This window comes from Vicugna pacos, chromosome 20 (assembly GCF_048564905.1).
Source record: "Vicugna pacos chromosome 20, VicPac4, whole genome shotgun sequence".
Classification (NCBI taxonomy): domain Eukaryota; kingdom Metazoa; phylum Chordata; class Mammalia; order Artiodactyla; family Camelidae; genus Vicugna; species Vicugna pacos.
The window spans coordinates 32,503,942-32,526,026 of record NC_133006.1 but is presented as its reverse complement, the minus strand read 5'-3'; the positions used below and the strand labels follow the sequence as shown (position 1 = coordinate 32,526,026).

Below are 22,085 nucleotides of genomic sequence, written 5' to 3'. Positions count from 1 at the left end.
TACGCAAACAACTTGCATAGATATTTATCCAAAGAAAACATACAAATAGCCAACTGGTGTATGAAAAGATGCTCGCCCTCCCTGATCATCAGGAATATGCAAATCAAAACCACTAGGAGGTGTCACGTCACACCCCTCAGAATGGCTATTACCAGAAAGATAGGAAATAACAAGCAGGCTGTGGAGAAAGGGGAACTCTTGTGAATTATTGGCAGGAATGTAAGTTGGTGCAGCCACTATGGAACAGTATTGGAGGTTCCTCAAAAACTGAGAAATTAAAAAAAAAAAAAAAACTTAGAAATAGAACTGTCTTATGATCTAGCAATCCTATTTTGGTCATTTACCCGAAAGATTTGAAATTCTGACCTCAAAAAGGTACGACTCTCTTATTCACCGCAGCATTACTCACAATGGCCAAGACACAGAAACAACCTAAATGTCCACCGACAGATGCAGAGAGAAAGAAAAACTGTGTATTATTAATCTTGGACTATGGGAAATCCCGGACGCGTCTAGAGGACATAGATGTTATGCTAAGTGAGACAAGCCAGTCACAGACGAACATGCACTGCGTGATTTCACTGCCATGAGGTCTAAAACAACCCAACTGCGGAGGGCTGGGAGAAGAATGGTGGCTGTGGAGGAAGGGAGCTGCTATTCAGCAGGTATGAACTTTCAGTTCTGTAAGAGATCTGGGACAACGTCGTGCCTACAGTCCACAACACTGCCTTGCGTGCACTTCGTTTGTTCACAGGAGAGACAGATCTCACGTTAAACATTCTTACTACAATTTACAAACAGCAACAACAGACCCCACCAAGCACTGCAAGTCAGGAAGCACCAGACATTTGAGGGAAGTGTCTCATAAGACGAAAACAATAATAAGAAAAAGAATTAGGAGAAAACTAGCTAAGCAAAAGCATTAAGAAAAAACAAGCAAAGAAAACCAACCTCATCATTAACATCCTTAAACAATCAATAGGTAACAATTCTAAAACAGAAGCAGAGGATATAAAAAGGAAACATCTACAGAGAATAGAGGACCATTTGGAAATTAAAAAGTAATACTAGCCGAAGTAAAAATCTCAATAGGTGTGGTTAAAGACAAATTGAAGAAATCTCTCCAGAAAGTACGACAAAGACAAAAAGTGGAGGGAAAGGGGAAAGTTAAAAAAACAATTTTTTTAAAAGCCAATATGGGGGTTAGAGGAGACAGAGCAATTCTGGGAGCCAAAATGTCCACAATGGAGAAATGTTTTCAAAATTACGAAAATGATTTCCAATCTAAATCTACATTCTACCAAAATGTTACCAAGCATGGGGGCAGAATAAAGATCCTTCCAGAAATGTAAGGTCTCAAAATTTTCTTCTTTGAGCCCTTAAGAAAGATAAACTCTCTCAAAACAAGGGAATAAGAAGGAAGAAGTCACGATATCCAGGAAACAGATTCCTGTAAGAGGAAGCTAAAAGGAATCCGTTAGAATGGTTTTTAAAGAGACCCCCAAGACCATGAACAGCAGGCCCAGGAAGCCCAGTGGCAGGAACAGGTTAAAAATTATGTGAAGACCACCATCACCCTGATACCATAACCAGACAAAGATACCACGAAAAAAGAAAATTACAGACCAATATCACTAATGATCACATACGGAAAAATCCTCAACAAAATATTAGCAAACCACATCCCAGAATACATTAAAAGGGTCACATACCATGAACCCCAGGGATGCAAGGATTTTTCAGTATCCAAAATCCAATGTGATACACCACGTTAACAAACTGTAATAAAACTGAATAAAAATCATATGATCATCTTAATAGATGCAGGAACAGCTTTTGACAAAATTCAACATCCATTTGTGATAAAACCTGTCCAGAAAGTGGGCAAAGAGGGAACATACCTCAACATAATAGAGGCCATATTTGACCACCCACAGCTAACACCATACTCAACTGAAAGCATTTTCTCTAAGATTTAGAACAAGACAAGGGTGCCTACTCTCACCACTTTTATTCAACATAGTATTGGAAGTCTTGGCCACAGCTATCAGAGAAGAAATAAAGGGAATCCAAATTGGAAAAGAGAACTGTCATTGTTTGCAGAAGACACAGTATTATACATAGAAAATCCTAAAGATTCCACCAGAAAACTACTAAAGCTCATCAATGAACTCAGTAATGTTTCAGGACACAAAACTAATATATAGAAATCTGTTGCATTTCTATACTCAATAATGAAATATCAGAAAAAGTAATTAAGGAAACAATCCCATTTACCATCGCACCAAAAAGAATAAAATATCTAGGAATAAACCTACCTAAGGAAGTAAAAGATGTGTACTCGGAAAACTCTAAGACGCTGATGAAAGAAACTGAACACAAATAGATGGAAAAATACACCGTCTTCACGGATTAAAAGATGTAATATTGTTAAAATGACTACACTATCCAAAGCAATCTACAGATTTAATGCAATTCCTATCAAAATACCCAGGGCATTTTTCACAGAAACAGAATAATTTTAAAATTTGTATGGAAACACATAAGATCCCAAATAGCCAAAACAATCTCGAGAAAGTACAGAGCTAGAGGAGTAACACTCCCTGGCTTCAGACTATACTACAAAACTACAGTAATCAAAACAGTATGGTACTGACACAAAACCAGACACACAGATCAATGGAACAGAGCCCAGAAATAAACCCATACACTTATGGTCAATTAATCTATAACAAAGGAGGCAAGAATATACAATGGAGAAAAAACAGTCTCTTCAATAAGTGGTGCTGGAAAAACTGGACAGCTACATGTAAAAGAATGAAATCAGAATATTTTCTCACACCGTTTATAAAAATAAACTCAAAATAGATGAAAGACCTAAATGTAAGGCCAGAAACCACAAAACTTCTTGAAGAAAACACAGGCAGAACATTCTGACATAAATCGTAACAAAATTTTTTTGGCTTTATCTCCTAAAGCAAAGGAAATAAAAGTAAAAGTAAACATATGGGACTCAATTAGATTAAAAGCTTTTCTACAAAAAAGGAAATCATCAACAAGATGAAAAGACAGCCTACTGAATGGGAGAAAACACTTGCTAATGATATGACCAATAAGGGATTAATATGCATCATATATAAACAGCTCATACAACTTAACATCAAACAATTCCAAAGACCTGAACAGACATTTTTCCAAAGAAGATATACAGATGGGAAACAAGCACATGAAAAGATGCTCAACATCATTAATCATCATAGAAATGCCAACTGTAACTATAATGAGGTATCACCTTACACCTGTCACAATGGCTATCATCAGAAAGGCCACAAATAACAAACAGTGCAGCCACTACGGAAAACAGTATGACAGTTTCTCAAAAAACTAAAAATAGAACTACCATGACCCAGCAATTCCACTTCTGGGTATATATCCCAAAAGACCTAAATACACTAATTCAAAATGATACATGTACCCCAATGTTCACGGCAGCACTACTTACAGCCGCCAAGATATGAAAGCAACCTAAGTGTCCATCAACAGATGAACAGATGCATACACACACAGCGGAAAACTGTACTCAGTCATAAAAAAGAATGAAATTTTGCCCTTTGCAACATGGATGGACTTGGAGCGTATTAAGTGAAGTTAATTTAAGTCAGACAGAAAAGGACAAATACTGTATGGTATCACTTGCACGTGGAATCTAAAAAGTGAAACACTATAGTGAATATAACAAAAAGGAAACAGACTCACAGATATAGAGTATAAACTAGTGGTTACCAGAGGAGGAGGAGTGCAAAATAGGGGTAGGAAATTAACAGGTACAAACTATTTTGTATAAAATAAGTAAGCTACAAAAATATATGATACCACAGACGGAATACAGTCAGTATTAAATGGAATATAACCTTTAAACATTGTGTACATCTGTAACTAATATAATATTGCACATCAACTATCTCAATTAAAAAAAACTAAAAACCAATCCAAAAACTTTTTTAAAAACTATGTAAGAAATTTTTAGATACTGAAAACCAGCCAATGTCCCTCAAATAACTGAGATGAGATCTAAACAAATAGGAGAAGAAAATGTTAATAAAAAGAGGGAATCACTGATGCTGGAAAAAACCAAAATTCTGTACAGGAAAGAAAATCACAGTACATCACACAGCATTTGTATATGCAGCACACTGATCTAACCACACAGTGTCACTTGTAATAGGACTGAGGGCAATGCTACCTCTGTGAAAGAAAGCTAAACTCTAATTCCATAATGGGAGGAGAAAAAAACATATTTAAAAATCCTGACTAAAATGGTTAACACGTCACAAAACAGGAGAAATTTTGCTATAGGTACTAACTGACAAAATACTAATATCCAGAATATATAAGAACTTCTACAAATCAATAAGCAAAACGATTATAAAAACGGCCCAAAAAACTTATAAAAAGAACTCACAAAAAATGAAATCAAGTAGAGTTCAAATATGAGAATCCTCATATAATGCTGATAGGATGTGAACTGGCACAAGCCATTAGAAAAAGTTTGTTATCTTCTGAAGCATAAGATGCATGCCTTTTAATCACAATCCCTTTCCCAGTGTACACCTTACAGAAACATACATGCGTGTCCCAAAGCACATACACAAGAGTGTGCAGAGCTAGAGCTGCATTCCCTAGAAGCTAAGAGTAACTCAAACATTCATCAACAGTATATAGATAAAATGTGGTAATATTCACCCTGTGCTTTACTCTACAGTGAAGAAAATGAACAAACTATACGCAATAACATGGATGAACCTTAGAAATAAGACAGTGAAAGAAGCAAGAATCAATACAGGGGGAGGGTACAGCTTAGTGGTAGAGCAGGCACTTAGCACGCATGAGATCCTGGGTTCGATTCCCAGTACTTCTGTTGAGTCTGAAAATGAATAATAATTAACAAATAAACCTAATTAACCCTCCCCCAGAAAAAAGTAGTTTAAAACAAAATTCTCAGGGGACGGTATAGCTCAGTGGCAGAGCACATGCTTAGCATACATGAGGCCCTGAGTTCAACGCCCAGTACTTACAGTAAAAATAAATAAATAAACCTAATGACCACCTCCCACCCCCCAAAAAAAGAAAAGAGAAGAAAAAGAAAAACAAAAGACTGAATACAGTAAGATTCCATTTATACAGTCAAAAATCAGGCAAAACTGTATTTTCCAGAGATGCATGTATTGGCAATTAACCTTAAATAAAACCCAAGAAAAGTGATGCCCATAAAAGCCAAGATACCACCAGAGCGAGGAAAGTGAACACAAGGGCTACAGAAGGGGTCCCTGGGGTGGTCACAGAGCATTTGCTTCAGTATTGACACTGTTCATTTGTGTTTCATGCTTAGTTCTAAGTGAGGTTGTATTTCACAATTAGAAAAACACACATAGTGCAATTTTGAGGAAATATATCATCGTAATACAGTGTGATCAGCCATATTAAAAAGGCCACAAGAATGTCTGTTTAAATATGCAAATCAAGTGAAAGGCTAGCATCATCAGATAGAAAGTGCCATGAGGCACCTCGGCCAGACTGTCCCAGGAAACGGCAGTGGAGCTGCGGTACAACTTTCCAAGGTAAATTCAATCATGAAGAGGATTAGAAAATATAGTTCAAATCTAGACTAGTGTGCCCCAAAATTTAGATGGGGAGAACCAGGACTGAATGAATCCCATTGCTAAATCAAAGAGTGAGAAATAATTATATTTTAATCAAACACTTTCATACCTTAAAAATGCTTAATTGTGTGAAAGTTGGGAATGTTGTTCATAGGTAAATCCAAACATATATGTCTCTATTCTGCCAAGTACAGGAGATAGTTAAAAACAACAAAAAAAGGACATGCATAGTTTCAAAGTTCAAAGAAACAAATGTTAAGACATACAGAACCCAAGTATGAATACAAACTACATCACTACTACATACTTACTGGAATTAGGAGCTGTTCCAGAGCCAAATGCAGACTGACCAGGCTGCTGCCCAAACACAGGAGGTTGGCTACTGCTGGACACCGTCCCAAAAGTAGGTGGTGCAGGCTGAGAACCAGCAGAAAATAATGCTGCTGAAGACGACATGGATCCAAAGCCTGGGGGATTAGGCTGGCTGGCACCTTGACTTTGTCCAAATGTTGGGGTCTGGTTAGCACCAAAGGCTGGACTGGCAGATGGTGCTGAAGGTCCAGTGCCAAACACAAAGGAGGATCCTAGAGGCCCACAGAAACACTGAGTCACCACGATGGCTAAACTGAGATAATCCTCAATCAAGAAAGCTCTATGAACTGAAAAGCAAATTTCAAGCTTCTTTTCAGACTTTTACCTTGTTGACCAAATCTCATCAAGACAAGTTCTGAATAATGATTAAGAATACAATTCTCTCTACCGTGATTTAGTAAAACCATACAGAATCCATACAAACAAAAATTTCTATTAACAAGACTCCTACCTTGGAAGCCAGAATTTTTTAGGCAAAGAAATATATGTAGGAAGACAACTAATCTCCCATCAGAAATTTAAGACTGCAGAAATCAGCTAATGTTGTGATCATGTATCTACTGAGTAATGAGAACTATTGTCTAATAAAATAATCCCCAGCGTCTGGCTATTTACAACTTAATATTTCAAAAACAAAACCACTTGGAAAATCTAACGATTACATTCCTAATGAGATTAGAAGAACCACTTCCAAGAGTTAATTGCATTAAACTTGAACACAAGATGTACATTATTCCACATAATGAATAATCACAACATCCTGGGTAGAGATGATCCAAAGGCAGCCACGCTCTTCTGTGAAAACCTGCTATATCATCTGCAAAGAGCTGATCTACTTATAATGAAAGCCAATGCAACTATAACCTTTTTTTCTTTTTTAAATGTACCTGCAGAGCTAGATGTAGTTGTAGCTCCAAAGTTGAAACCAGAGGTTCCAGTGTTATTACTGCTGGCTCCTGGACCGAAGATAAATGGGGTGACAGCTGAACCACTGCTCGACGTGGTTGCTGGTTTGCTCTCTTGAGAAAACAGCAAAGACTGAGATGTACTGGACTCGGCAGAGTTACCAAAGGCAGAGCTGCTCACAGGATTGCTGGCCTGTCCAAACACAAAGGCATGCACAGGCGCACTGGAGGTCGAGGTGGAACTGCCAAACAGGCCGCCACTAGCTACAGTGGCTGGTGTACTTGAATTAGAGGAATTGTTGTTCAAAAAACTAAAAACTGGCTTTGCTGAACCTTGATCTGCAAGACAGAAATTAAGAAATAAACAAAAATCTTTAAGAACAAGTAATGCCAAAAAGCATTTTTTCCTACCCTAGAGTCTAAGAGCCCATTGGAAAACAGAATCGTTCATTATTCTTATAGGTCCGTTCACTGAATAGACGTCTGTCATATTAAAGTTTGATGTAGTTAAATACATTCATCTTTTCTTTTATGGCTTATGGATTTTCTTACATAGCAAAACCTTCAGCATTCAGATTAATTAAAAATATTCCTTAAGTCCAAATCTAACTTGATATTGTATTTGGATAGCAAATTCCAAGAGTGGGAGATAGCTATACCTTTATAAATTTGATTTTGCAATTTATGTTAGCAGGATTGTAATTTCCATTTACCTTAATGGGATCCGATTTTCTCTGCAGCCTTTATTGACTAGTGTACCCTCTGTTCACTAATTTCTAACTCCAGTTTTATGACACATTAAACTTCCAAATACATGTATCTTTGTTTTCTCTAGTTACTGTTACCAGACTCTTTTAGATATTGTAGCTTTGCAGTATGGTTTGATATTAGTAGGTCAAAACTGACCACGTCTGCCCTTCTACCCAAAATTTCTTTTCTGATTGAAGTATAGTCAGTTACAATGTGTCAATTTCTGGGGTACAGCATAATGCCCCAGTCATGTATATATATTCATTTTCATATTCTTTTTCATTTACCCCAAATTTCTTGTCCACTTTCCCCTCCATACGAATTTTAGAATTCGCTTAAGCTTGTCAAGTGCCACAAAAATTCCTCTAAGAAGTGGAATTATATTGGGGTAAGATGGGGAGTAAAGGATATTCTCATTCAGAAATAGGTGTAAAATATGTGTATTTTTTGTTCTCTTAACTATTTAAGCATGTTGCAGGTTCTGTTGATACTATAAAATACAAATTGTAAATCTTAGAAAATACAAATGAGGTATGTTATCCAAATATTTATTATTGATTGGGAGGAAAGCTATTGATTTTTTATACACTGACCCTGAATCCAGCTACCTTACTGAAGACTTTTTTTAAAACTTGTTCCAATAATCTCAGTTCCAATACTATCTACCAGACGGAGCTCATCACATTATGGTATGGGTACTGGTAGAATTTACATAAAATGGAGCATGTTGGCTCACTTTCAAGTTGTAATATAGGAAGGTTAAAAATGTCCATTTCAATAAACAGTATAGTGATACCACAAATACATTTGATTAGACCCATCTCATTTTTATTCTTTTCTAAATAATAATTTATAAATTAGTTTTTGTTTTCTTTGAAGGGTGTTGAAGGGTGTTTTTAAATTTTCAAGTAAAAATTTTATAGACAAAAACTGCTCACATCAATATACTGAATTCCATACAATTTCTTTTCAGGTTAATTCTTTTTTTTTGCGTTTCCAGTTTATTATACAAAAGTATTTGTGGGTGTTCAACTTTTGATTATTTGCTTGTCTGCAAAAAACACCTATATGTTGCTCTTATGTCTGATAATACCTGGCTGGTTTCAGAATCCTAGGCTCAAGACCGTGTTTTCACTGTGAGGACACTGCTCTACTGTTTTTAGTATCTGATGTTACAAACTAGAGGGCTAATGCTAGCCTGATAACCTATTTATTTGTGACAAACTGCTTTTCTCTCTCTAAAAGCACTCAGGATTTTGGCTTGGATGTCCTAAAAATTGGTCTTTGTCAATGAACAGGTCATTTCCATTTTTAAGACCAGCGTCTTTCTTCCTTTACATCTAGGAAATTTTCTCTGTCACTTCTTTGATATTTCCTCCATACTGTTCTCATTCTTAAGCCCTCCTATTTCAATGGAAACTGTGGATTCAGCGTAGATCCATCTCTGTTCTTTTGCATTATTCTGGGAAACCCTACTTCACTAATCTGATTATCAGCTACGTTTTTTCTGCTACTCAGTCCACACAATGATTTTATTTCACCAACTGTTTTTAACTTTAAAAAATGCTATTTCATGTTTTCTTCAGGATTTTAGTTTTCATAATCACCTCAATTTCTCAGGGATTTATTATATTTATTGTCTATGTCCCTTAAGTGCCAGATGATGTGTCTCTATCTGTAAATGAAGGCCTGTACATTAAGATTTTATTAGTTAGAAAGTATTTCATGAGCTTAAGAAAAAAAATACCTATTTTCCTGAATAATATTTGTCAACTCTGATTATAAAGGCCCAACAGAAGGGTGAAACATACACACATACAAACATGGTGGGCTTTCTATTAAAGCTGTATTTCTCAAAACTGGATCTGCAGATAACTTCATCAGAACTCGGGGAGTTTGGAGCAGTTGAAACCGAAAATCCTCAGCTCCTTCCCAGAGTTCTGTTACTGGTGCTCTCTCAAGTATGTACACCATTCCTTGATTTGCTGCATTTGTTCAGAGATCAAGGACACCTTGTAAAAAATGTGTAGTACTTACCAGCAGTAGTACTGGTCTGAGCTCCAAAAGCAAAAGTGGGCTTTGCTGGCTGTTCAGAGTCCTTCTCCGATGGCTTTGTCATATTGAAACTAAAGGTCGACTTGGAAGAGCCCTCATCTTTGGTTTGCTCTGAATTCCCAAAGGAAAACACTGGTTGACACTTTGGCTCTTCATTATCAGGTTTCTTCCCAAACACTAGAGAAGTAGATGTGACAGGCTCTTGCTGTTTCTCTTCTGTCCTTCCCAAAACAAACGAGGCAGATGGCAGGGGGGCAGGGTCCACGCTCCCAAAAGTGAACCCTCCTTTGGTGGCAGGTGTTTCTTCTTTTTTTGCTTGTGACGTCTTACTCGTGAAAGGAGCCACCGAGACACTCTTGGTATCTATGGTTCCAAAACTGAAGCTGCTCTTGCTCTCAGAGGTCACTACGGTGTCAGTAGCAGCAGGGGGAGGGTTAATGACACCTGAACCAAAGCTAAAGCCTGCAGATGAAGATTTAGGCAGTTCCTCTTTCTTTTCTTGCTGCCCAAGATTAGACACCCCAAACTGAAATGGAACTAAAGAAGCTGGATTGCTTAAACCAGAAGGAAGTCCAAACTTAAAATTATTATCATTTTTACTGTCTTTTTTAACTTCTTCAGGTTTAGAATCAGACGCAATTCCAAATTTAAAATCTCCTATTGGTTTAGAAAATTTAAAGCCTTCATTCATGGGGTTTACAGACCCAGAATCTGATGACACACCTACTTTGAAGCCTCCTTGATCTCCAAATTTAAAATTTCCAGTGTTTGTTGAAGTCTGAGAGGGCCCAGAAGAGGAAGATGGGATACCAAATTTGAAGGCTGAGGTTGCTGGGTTTGAAGATGAGGAAGATGTGCCAATGCCTTCAAAAAGATAAAATAACAAGATATTGAGTTAATATTATGCTCCCAAACAAAATGCCAGTCTTGAAAAGCAAAGGGATACAGGAAAAACTCTGAAAAGGCCTACAGAAACAGCAGTAAGTAAGAACCAAGTCTCCCAACACTCAGCCTGAGAAGTCCATCTCAAGCCTCACAACCATGATGACGTGCCCCTTCCCCTCGGCCAGACCGGCAGAGATCAAACACGTCTGGCCAAAGTGTGGCTGATGAGAGTAGGAGTGACACTTTAAACAAGGCAGGTAGATGTGTAAGTTAGCATAAAATTTGTGGGAGGCAACTTGTCAATATGTACCCCAAATTACAAACATATACATACACCCTTTGACCAGCAAAATACAGCCAAGTCTTTATTTTTAAAGATAAACTCATGGACATGCAAAATGCCATAGGCAACCCAGACAGCTGTAAATGAAGAACAAAGAAATGCCCAGGCTAACCCATGGTAAAGTCAAGGGCAGGAAGGCAGTGTGGTATACAACCTTTCCTAGCAAGGTAGAGAGAAGTAAGACTACAGAGAGTAGAAGTGTATTTGCTCATCACGTGCATAAAGAAACTTCAGTTATAAGAAACTAACCATAGACAGCTATTGCCTTTGGTGGGAGAGGAAGGATGGAAAATAACAAAGTGAGGACAAGAGACGTACTTTTCATTGTGAATCCTGTCATAATTTGCTTTTTAAATCTTGTGCATAAATGTGTTATTTACTCAGGAACTAAAATTTTTAGCACCAAAGAGACAGAATTACATGAGTGGGAGTGATATTTTAAATGATGAAAATGCAAAATCAAGGTGCTCAGTTTCATAATGCTTTTTCATAGCAGAATAAACTAGAAGTGAAGCCCCCGAGTGAAGTGGCCCAGCACAGACATCATTCAGCGATGCCCAGTGTTTACCCATGGCTCTGCTCACCCGCGTATCAGCAAGGACCGGCAACGGCCCAGCTCCACAAGCACTCTCCTTCAGATCCGCCCCCTGGATGACTACCCACCCTGCCTTCTTCCCCTAAGATACTTATTTGAAAAACTGTACCAGACTCTCAGGAGCAAATGGCTATCCACATGGCCTCTGAGATACCTCAAGTGATTATAAGACAAAGAGCTAAAAATAAAGATGCCAAAGACAGTAATTAACTAGTCATCACCTCTGCCTCAAAGGTATTCAAAGGCACTTCTGCCTCACAAGGTCGGATTTAAAGGTATGGTGATGACTGTACTTCAGGCAGGGCAGGTGGAGAAGGGACCAGGAGGTAACAGCTACAAAAGAGCTAAAGCAGACTTGAAAGCAGTGATCTTCTAAAACCCAAATGCAGTGTTTTTCAAACCAGTTGTAACCCATTCGTCATGCCATTAATCCAGTGGGCTGCAAACAGCACTGTCCTTCTAAAATGAAGAGAATAGAAAATATACTTATCTTCATTGCTGACCAGCAAATAATCTGACTTCAGAGTAACTCAGAGATAGACATGAGCTAAAAGCACAGGATAAGACCTCGCTTATATGAATTTTCAATAGAGAATGAAGAATTTTAAAACCAAAGTTGTCTACAAAGTGGACGTGTAAGGAGGCACTTTACCAACACCTTACCTTTGAACTCAGACTTGGTGCCTGGCTTTGCACTTTCACATGCCACACATTTGGTAGCATCTGCTTTGTTCTCCACTAGGCACACGTTACAGTCCCAGCTTCCCTCGGGTTTCTTGAACTTGTCCAATCCCAGGCAGCCTCCAGACGACAGAGACACAGGGACAGTGCTGCTGCTAGAAGCAGGTACTGAACTTCCTAAAAAATTTTGGGGAAACAGGAAAATTCTAATTTACATGATGTCCATATCTCAGTGACACCACTAAGTCTAAATGTTCAAGTTTTATTAGTGTTTCCTATTAAGATAAGAGAAAATACAAAAAAAACCCCAAAAAACCAGTACAGACACCTCAGATTTCTTTTAATCTTATAAATGAGCAACTCACACTCACCTCGCTCAATGATGAGTTCCCTCTTAACCCCAAGTTTGAATTGCCATGGTTTTTAAAAATCATGCTCTCAAATCAGAGCCTCAAAGACTAAATTTTCCTTCAGAATCTTTATCCAATTTTCTTAAACAGCACAGCATTATAAAACATAAGTTATAAATCGTAGGCAATAGCCTAACACATAAAATACATAGCCCAGACCATTAATTTCAAGACTGCAAAGCTCAGATCTGCCTTTGAAATGACCATTTTTGCATGGAAGTGTTCCATTATCCACTTTGCAATTCAACCAACTATGTTCATGGCATTTCTGTTACAAGGTAGCCATTTAACAGACATTTATTAAGCACCAACGTTCTTAGGTTCTGAGGACATAAAGATGAATAAAATGGTGCTTCGCTTCTAAAGGTGCTCATGGTCTACAAAAGGGGAAAGTAGAACAAGCGGAAATACACAGCAGCACCACCACCAAGACGGAGAGTGACAAACGATCTAAACAAGAGTGAATGACTACAGAACAGGAGATGGATTCACTGAGGTGACATTTACATTTTTAAGCAGAACTAGCAACTTTGCGGGGAGCGGCGGCACAGGAAGGACGGCTCAGCAAGGCACCGCTGCGTGAAGAAATACAGTGTTGAGAGTGGAGCCATTCATTCTGGTACCCCCACTTCTCTAAATGTTCTCCAAACTGCTGTCACTTCTCCCAGTTACCTGATCCATGGTTTACTAGTATGTTCTTGTCCCTCTTGCCAATAAAATTGCGCCATCTTTCATCCACTGTCTTTCTCACTTCTCATCTACTCTGATGGTTTGAATCACCAACAAAACCATTTTCTGATCTGCACCTGCGACCCACACTTCTGAGTTTCATCCCTGTGGTATCTCTTCGTTGGTGATTCCACTATCAACCCTGCTACCCCAGCTAGACGGCAATCTTCCCTTACATATCTCTCCGATCTACTTCATTCTCTTTCTCACCCTTCTATGGCTATTCTGGTTCAAGACCCCTCATCTCAGCCACTTTATTGAGACCTCTGGATGTGTTCCCTTGAAATCCACCCTTCTAGAAAGCAACCAGCACCATATGGTATTTGTTTTCCTTCTCTGGTTACTCCTTTAAAAGATGAACTGTTCCAGTCTTATTCCTGCTACTCCCTTAAGTTAGCAGAGTTCAGTTTTAGGCTGTCTTCTGTATTTGCTCTGCTCGCTCACCTTACATCACCTTTACTCCCACGACTTGTTGAAACCTACGCTGATGACTCCCAAATCTTTATCTCCAGCCCAGAGGTTCCACTATCAGTATATCCAAAGGCCTCGCACGTATCGGTCAACTTTAGCAGCTTGAAATTAACATGCCTTCAGCTGTACATTTCTACACCCCACCCTTATTTGATTTCATTAGTGTACATCACTACTATCTCTACCAATATTATTGATACAACTCCCTAATCTGTCCTCTGGTCTCCAAATTTTGTTGCCTTCCAAAATACCCTCCAAAAAGCCAATGAGTGATTTATTAAAAATACATTAACTGTATCATTTTCTGCTTACAATGATCGTTTGTCCTCTACAGGATAAAGATGAAGTTTTTAAATACATATATGAACTCCCCTTGTTTGTGTAACTATTTTCTGACTCAGTTTTATTCTTCCATCAACTCAGAATTAATTTTGGTTTCCTGCATACATCAAGGGCTTTATTTATTTATTTATTTAGGGGAGGAGGAGCCATGCCAGATGGGAAGGGAAAGGTGTTTCAGAATAAAGATTCAGAAATTTTATTCCTGTGGAGATGTCTAGTAGGAATTAGGAATATGGCTCACCCCTTGTGTTAAGACAAGGGGTCTAGGCCACTAACTCAAGAGCTTTCCATTGCAGACATAAAACCACGCATCCATGAATAATGCAATAAAAATAGGAAGTATAATTCCCAGGATACTCATAACATGTTTTATTTCGTATCCATGTTACCATATATCTGTACCAAATAATTTTATAATAGCATTACAAAAACAGCAAAGTCATTTCCAAATGAATGAAAGATCAATGTAAAACGTCAGTAATTCTTTCAAAACTGAACAGAGAAATAGGAAAAACTCAAATCTAACTCCATTTTTCTGGCTGCCTAATAGAATTTTTTCATTAATGATTCAGTAATTTACTATCATTGCAATATCTCTGTCAGATAGCACATAGAGGTACAGGTATCACCATTAACATTCAGCCACAGCCTTTCCAAAAAGCAACATTATCTAACTCTTAATGAAACCATCCTTGGAAATAACTACTAGCCATCCTCACTTCTACTTAAAGAAACAAAGTAATATTTTATTCTGTATAAACGTTTGAGAAAGACTGCCCTGTTCTAAGACCTTTGCATCTTTATAAGCCAACTTTGAAAATCATCATGAAAAGCAAGAAGTTTTGGATAAAAATTCATACAAAGAAGAGGTCAAAGCATATGCTGGACTGATTAACAATACCCTGTCCTAAGAAAACATGCAGTTCCAGGCCCAAGCAAGTCATTTTAGTCTCAAGACAGTTCAGAAAAATTAGGACGTATGAGGAAATGCTCATCCTGAAATATCTAAAATACTGAAGCTACTCTTAGCTGTCTTGCAGAGAATAAATTAAAATGTTCTATTAAAGTAATGAACAAAATTATTCCAAACAGCCATAAACGTACCTGGTTTCTCAGACATACAGGACACACATTTATTGTCTTCTGCATTATTAGAAACACAGCACACTGGACACTCCCAAGATCCCAGGGGCCTTTTGAATTTATCTGTAAATCCTAAGGCACCAGTGGTCACAGTGCAGCTGGAGGAGGAAGCAGCCACAGTTACAGCACTTTCTGAAGCCACTGGCAACGTAAGGACTCGCTTAACACCAGTTCCAGGTTTCGGTGTTTCACAAGCTACACATTTTATCGCTTCAGGCTTATTTTGGACTAAACAGGTATCACAATCCCAAGTTCCTGCTGCTGGTTTAAATTTGTCTCCGAAGCCTGTCCCTGGTGCAGAAAGAGTTGGTTTGCCACTTTTACTTGGTGTCCCAGTTCCAGTCTGTTTAGCAGTATCTCTTGGTGGCAATTTTGTCGCTTGACAGGCTACACATTTGTCGTCTGTAACTTTGTTCTGGAGTAGACAAGTATCACATTGCCACGATGACCCAGCTTTTAAACTTTCCCCAAACCCGATTCCACTAGAAGAAAAACTACTTATTGCTGGTCTTGTATAAACGATTGGGCTTGTGGTGGTTGGATCAGCAGCAGGAGACTCTGCCTTCGGCGACGTGAAGCCTACGACGGGGAGGCAGGGTGGAGGGGGAGACCCAGTTAATGTTTGCGTTTTGACTAGAAAGCTTCTCTATTACATATTGTTAATAAATATTGATATAGATATTAATAATTATGTAATAGCTGTTGATAATTAAATATCATTCCTGGGAGAAAACATTTTAACCTACTGTAGAGTCAGTACAACCCAGGATGGACTACTTGGAGGAAGTATTTTTCACCTAAGCAGTATTTCTAGTACTGATCACATAATTAGTACGTGACAGATCTAGTTAAAATGCTACAAAAGATGTTTTGCTTCTAGTATATCATCTTCCCCTAGGGATTTGTTTGCTATAGTTCAACCACTACCTAATTTGAGATTTAATTTATACTACTTTACTAATACATACATCATCTACGTTTTGCTATACTCCACCTTCTGCAACACCAAACTACAGTCATAGCTTCTCCCCCACCCCATCTGCCTCTTTCAGATGTGCCCTTGGCTGTGCCAAAGTGATTTCCAATATCCAACATCTCTGAATTCTGTCCAGTCATAATTCTCAATTGTGGTAGCCTCTCTTTCAGTAAAAACCAACTGAACTGTGCAGGTATGATTATTTGACAGATATCCCTCCAAAATACAACATAGTGGTAAGGATCATTTTTAGTAATATTAAACTCATATAAAGCTTTAAACTGGCAATGGTTCGGTGACAAATATGATCACAAATTTCAACAGATATGTACTAAACCATCTGGTAAAAATCTAGAAAACAAAAATCAGTAGGGCAGAGTCTATCCTAATGGAGCAGGAGCTCATGCTACCCAAAGAGATGCCACGCCAAGTCACTAAACACTAATTCAAACAAAATTGCCCCAAGTATCTCTCTAATAAAATCTCAGAACCTTTCACATTAACCTTCCACGCCTCCTATTTGAGGACTTCTCTCCATCACCTTCAAATTACTACCCACTAGTATTCATACAATTGTTTCATTTCAAGTGAGGAGTACCCCTTATGCATATATGTTAACCATCAGGATATGTTTTCTTTCAACTTGGCTTTGTTAAATATATACCACAACTGGGGAATCACGTGAAAAGAACAAGACAGCTCAGTGCTCTCAAAGACAGGTATATCACCAGGTTTACTTACTTTTTTCCATCCTGGCCTATCTCTATTAATAGGCAACTCACATTTTCTCCTTCTATACCCTCCCCCTTGGAGATTTCATTTTAGTGTGAAGTTTCCTTCAATTCTAAAGAAATAAGGAGTGTTTCTAAGATCTTTAGCCTAAAAAAATTGATAGCTGACCACCTATATTCAAAAGTCAATCTCCTATCAAACTGGTCATAATTTTTTAAAAGCCTGAAGTACAACAAAGTGTAACAACTGACATTACGATAGATCATGAGATTGTAACTAAGATTTTAGACTATCAAAGGCAGCCATTGTCTTACCAGGGCTCTTCAGAACATCCAGGACACTTCCTTCTTTCAGGGTCTTTGCAGGTGTAAAAGGGCCCTCACAATCTTCGTCCGGCTTCTTCTTACAGCTTGTACTGTTCATCGTAGTGATATCTTGAGCTGTAATTTGTTTAATTATAAATGATACTATGCCAAGAAAAAGCAAGTTATATGTATTAAAAAGATATTTCAAAGACAATTTCTAATCAAATTCTAAAAACATCACCAAATAGGTCACTGTAATTCAAAGATAATGAACAAATGACAAACTACAGTGTTAACTTGCCGTTACAAGGAAGTAAAAATATCATTTCCCATACTATAAATCTCTCTCTTCCAAAAGGGCAAATATATATACACACTATAATCGTTAGCCAATGAATTCACCAGTAATCAAGAAAATCAAACCAAAACGCTGGAGAGGATATACAACTGGGGCAAGATCACTGCCTGAAACATGTATCTGATTACACTGCAATTTATAATATTGATCAAAAAAACCTTAAAAATTAATGTTCAACTAAGCCAGGTATTTCTAGAAATTCATCCTAAGATTGAAAAATCTTCCAGTTATTATACTGAAAACCTGGATGATAAACTCAATAAAAAGGGCTAGCTACATAAGTTACAGAACACTAACATAATGGAATGCTATGCAGCCACAAAAATCATTCTTAGAATCATAGTTATGGAAAAGAGCCAAGTCAGAAAGTCCAGAAGATTCTGTTTACATCTAAGGAGTAATGCTTTTACTTTGTATATTTCCCAAACTTGCTAAAACGAACATCTCCTTGTATTTAAAATAAGATCTATACTGTACGATAATCGTTTTGTGGTTACATTTTTAAGGGAGAATGTTTGTTTACAGATGAAATATGTTTAGAATTGTTTCAAAATAACCTGATAAATGTGTTTGTGTGTGTGAGAGGGGAAGGAGGGAGAGTGGGAGAGCGAATCAAGATGAGTCATAAAATGGTAAATGTTGAAGGTCGATAGGGAGTCCATGGGGATTCCATCTACTGTTCTACTTCTGAGAATGTTTGAAATTTTCCATAATAAAATATAAATAACCAGGTTTTTCTTAAGTGTTTGCCAATTTAAAAGTAGTAGGTATAGTAGTTCAAAAAAACCTACCTACCCCTATTCCACACCATAAATAAAGATTAATTCAAAATGGATCAACAAACTAAAAACCATAAAACTCTTCGAAGAGGTATAGCTTCATGACCATGGGTTTGGCAATGAATTCTTAGATATGACACCAAAAGTACAAGTAAAAAAAAAAAAAAAAAAAAACCCGCCACAAAAACAGAACTTCACCAAAATTAAAAACCTTTATGTATTTAAAGACATATCAAGAAAATGGCAAGACAATCGACTAAATGAGAGAAAACATTTGCAAATCATGTATCTGATAAAGATCTAGTATCCAGACTATATTAAAACACATTTCAGCAACAAAAAGACAAACCAATTTAAAAATCAGCAAGGAACTTGAAAAGACATTTCTCCCAAGATATGTAAATGGCCAAACAACACATGAAAAGATGCTAAACACCATTCATCTTTAGGGAAATGCAAATCAAAACCACAATGAAGCATTACTTCATACCCACTAGGATGGTTATCATCAAAAAATGAAAATAATAAGCATCGTGAGAATGTGGAGAAATGAGAATCCTGCTGGTGGAAATGTGAAATGAGACAGCTGCTGAGAAAACAGTTTTGAAGTTCCTCAAAAAGCTAAATATAGAACTACCATTTGATCCATCAACTCCACTCCAAGGCATATACTCCAAAGCACTGAAGCCAGTATTCAAACAAATGCAAGTACATGCGTATTCGCAGCAGTACTATTAGCAATAGCCAAAAAGTGGAAACAACCAAAATGTACACTGATGACTAGATAAATACGGTATATCCATTCAGTGGAATACCATTCAGCCATAAAAGGTATGAAGTACTGATACATACTACAAAAGGGATGAACCCTGCGGACAAACAGTACATGAAAGAAGCCAGATACAAAAAGTCACACTGTCTGATTCCAGAATAAGTAAATACAAAGAAACAGAACACAGATTGGTGGCTGCCAGCAGTTGGGGGGAATTGGAAATGGGGAACAACTAGTTAATGTTACAGGTATCCTTTTGGGAGTGATAAAAATGTTTTGGAACTAGTTAGAGATAGTGGTTGCACAACATGATGAATGTACTAAATGCCACTGAATTGTTCTTTCTAAATGATTAACTATGTCTATTTCACCTCATTAGTAAAAATGTGCAAAAAGTGAAACACCATACCTACCTCGTAGAACTGTGTCAAAACAGAACTATGCTTTTATCACTTTATCACATTCTATCTTCCTTTATTATCAAAAGTGAACTGCTTTTAGTAATTTAAGGTAAATTTTAAGGATTCCCTGAAGTGTATTCAAAGAGATGGAAAAATTAGCTCCTAACACAAGGGAATTAAATCATCACATCCACATTTTCAGTCAGCTTTTTAATGATGCCAGTGATGAAAATCAGATGTAGCAATGTAAGAACAGTTCTCACAATTCTATATGTGCCACTCAATAATAAACTCCTTAAAAATCTAGGTAATTTCCCCAGATGTAATGAAACATGAAAGTTGTTTTAACAAATTGTTACTCATTCAGTTACCATTAGTAAAGCATTAATAAAAATTGGGAAGGATTTTAATGCCTTTCCCTCATAACCAAGTATGAAAATGAAATTTGAACAGGTTTATTCTTCTTAAATTCACAGTAACAGTAAAGAAAAACATACATGCGATAAGAAGTACACCTGAAATGTGCTTATTACTTTCTTTTACACAGGGCTGTTTTATTCAATAAAAATAAGAATTGCAAACATAACAGACAAATTCTTATTTTGTGTCACTTTCATAATCTATGCTCTTATCTCTCAGATCACCCAAAGCCAAAGATCTCTGTAGCTTTTATGTCCTGGCTCTTAATTTTTTTTTTAATCTATCTTTTGAGGGAGGATCTAGTTTTTAAAGATTCCAAAATTCAGAAGATGGTCAAAGAAACACTTCTGCAAAGGCAACAGCTCTTAGCTGATGTCTCAGCCTGTATAATACCCACTCCTCCCACCTGCACCTCCACTCAACATACTGCTGTTACTCCAAGACACCATCTCACCCCAGATAAAAATCACCCAGTGTCTTCCTACCACATTTCAGGTTAAAATCCAATTCTTCAGCAGAGCACTTAGGAATTTTTAAAATTTAAAGCTACCTCTCAATCTCATGACAAATTATTTGCAATTTTCAAAGTATGTCATGGTTTTCCTCCTGTTCTCTTGCATTTGCTGTTTATTTCTTGGGTAAAAATGCCCTTGCTCCGAGTTCTTGACTTGAGTCATTCAGCCCAGATGATTCTTTCTTTCCCAAATACCCAACACTTGAAAGAAACTCACCACCATCACAACAAAATCCTATGATTTAATTGTCCGAATACATCTTTCTTTCCCCCAATTATGCCTATTTCTTCAGTTTAGGAATTATGTATCACTACCTGCAGGAGCCAGCTTAATGTTGACGCAATAAAATGCTTGTGAACTGAAGGGTAAACCTAGAGATGGACTCCACTGTAATTACACTGTAGACAACCCTTCATTTTCTTATTTCACTTAAGATAAACCGTCTCCTTATTCTGACTAAACAAAGACAGTGGATGAGTTTGCTGCTGTGACTACCCCTTTCACAACCAAAGTGTAATTTACATTTAGGGAGTTAATTTTATTCAAATGAAAGCATTTACAAGATCTGCTAAAGATGAAAGAATCTGAAATACTCTTCTAATGTAGTTCTATGTAAACATTTGTGAGAGAATTTTACTTACCTGAACTACTTGTACTTGGTTCTGAAATACCACTAGAGCCAGAAAGCTCTGCTGTTTTTGCCACAGGCACACTAAATGTAAATCCAATCTGTAGAGAGAGACATGTCCTTTAGTAGGCCATTTAGTTTTAAACAATTATCAAATATAAAGCTCTTTTTAAATTCCAAGTCAAAAGATACACTGAATTTCATATATTCTAAGGTTCACAGTTTTTCCTATTTTAAATCTCTAAAACTTTTCAGAGCCAATGGTGTCTCATAGTTTAACAACAGCATTTTAAATTTCTTAAGCATTTTTTTCCTTCAAAGCAGTACATAAAATAATAATGTGTCTCTAATGCCTGGTTCTGGGTTTCTAAACACCATTTCCTAATAAAAAATATGAGACTTTATGGATTTCAGGCATGCAGCAGCGAGGATACAAAATGATTTGAAACATCTAGCTGTTACAGAAACAAGGACACAGTGAAAAACAGAAGGTAACATGTTAAAATGATACACATGCCAACTACGGGTAGGGCAACTTGAACATTAAACTTATATATTATTTTTACTCCAAATATTTATACTTAATTACAAAGAAACAAATACATATTGCAGGACACAAAAACTTCAAGCTTGTCAAAATTTAAGTCAATTCAAGAGACATGTTAACTAAATGCACTATGACTTAATTAGGTTCTAGTTGTAATTGGATCAAGGACCAAGTGACACAAAATAGCAATTAAATGACATTCTGGAGCTGATGGGTAAATGTGAATATGAACACTAAACTACTGTTATATCATGTTAAATCTATTGGGTATGATAATTGTATTGCAGGTGTGCAAAGGAATATCCTTTTTC

General features: G+C 37.1%; 1 protein-coding gene across 7 annotated transcripts in view; it reads right to left on the bottom strand.

Moving 5' to 3' along the window:
* NUP153 (nucleoporin 153) overlaps positions 1-22,085 on the bottom strand; it is a 76,530-nt gene that overhangs the window by 2,638 nt on the left and 51,807 nt on the right. For 5 of the 7 annotated variants that reach the window (XM_072945618.1, XM_072945617.1, XM_072945620.1 and 2 more), the window contains 7 exons: positions 21,241-21,328; positions 17,364-17,516; positions 15,303-15,920; positions 12,229-12,423; positions 9,725-10,606; positions 6,920-7,276; positions 5,972-6,244 (listed from right to left, as the gene is read on the bottom strand). In XM_072945618.1, coding sequence (XP_072801719.1) covers positions 5,972-6,244; positions 6,920-7,276; positions 9,725-10,606; positions 12,229-12,423; positions 15,303-15,920; positions 17,364-17,516; positions 21,241-21,328 — 2,566 coding nt within the window. The remainder of the gene's footprint in view (positions 1-5,971; positions 6,245-6,919; positions 7,277-9,724; positions 10,607-12,228; positions 12,424-15,302; positions 15,921-17,363; positions 17,517-21,240; positions 21,329-22,085) is intronic. The other 2 variants (XM_072945619.1, XM_006198616.3) reach the window with 1 other exon arrangement.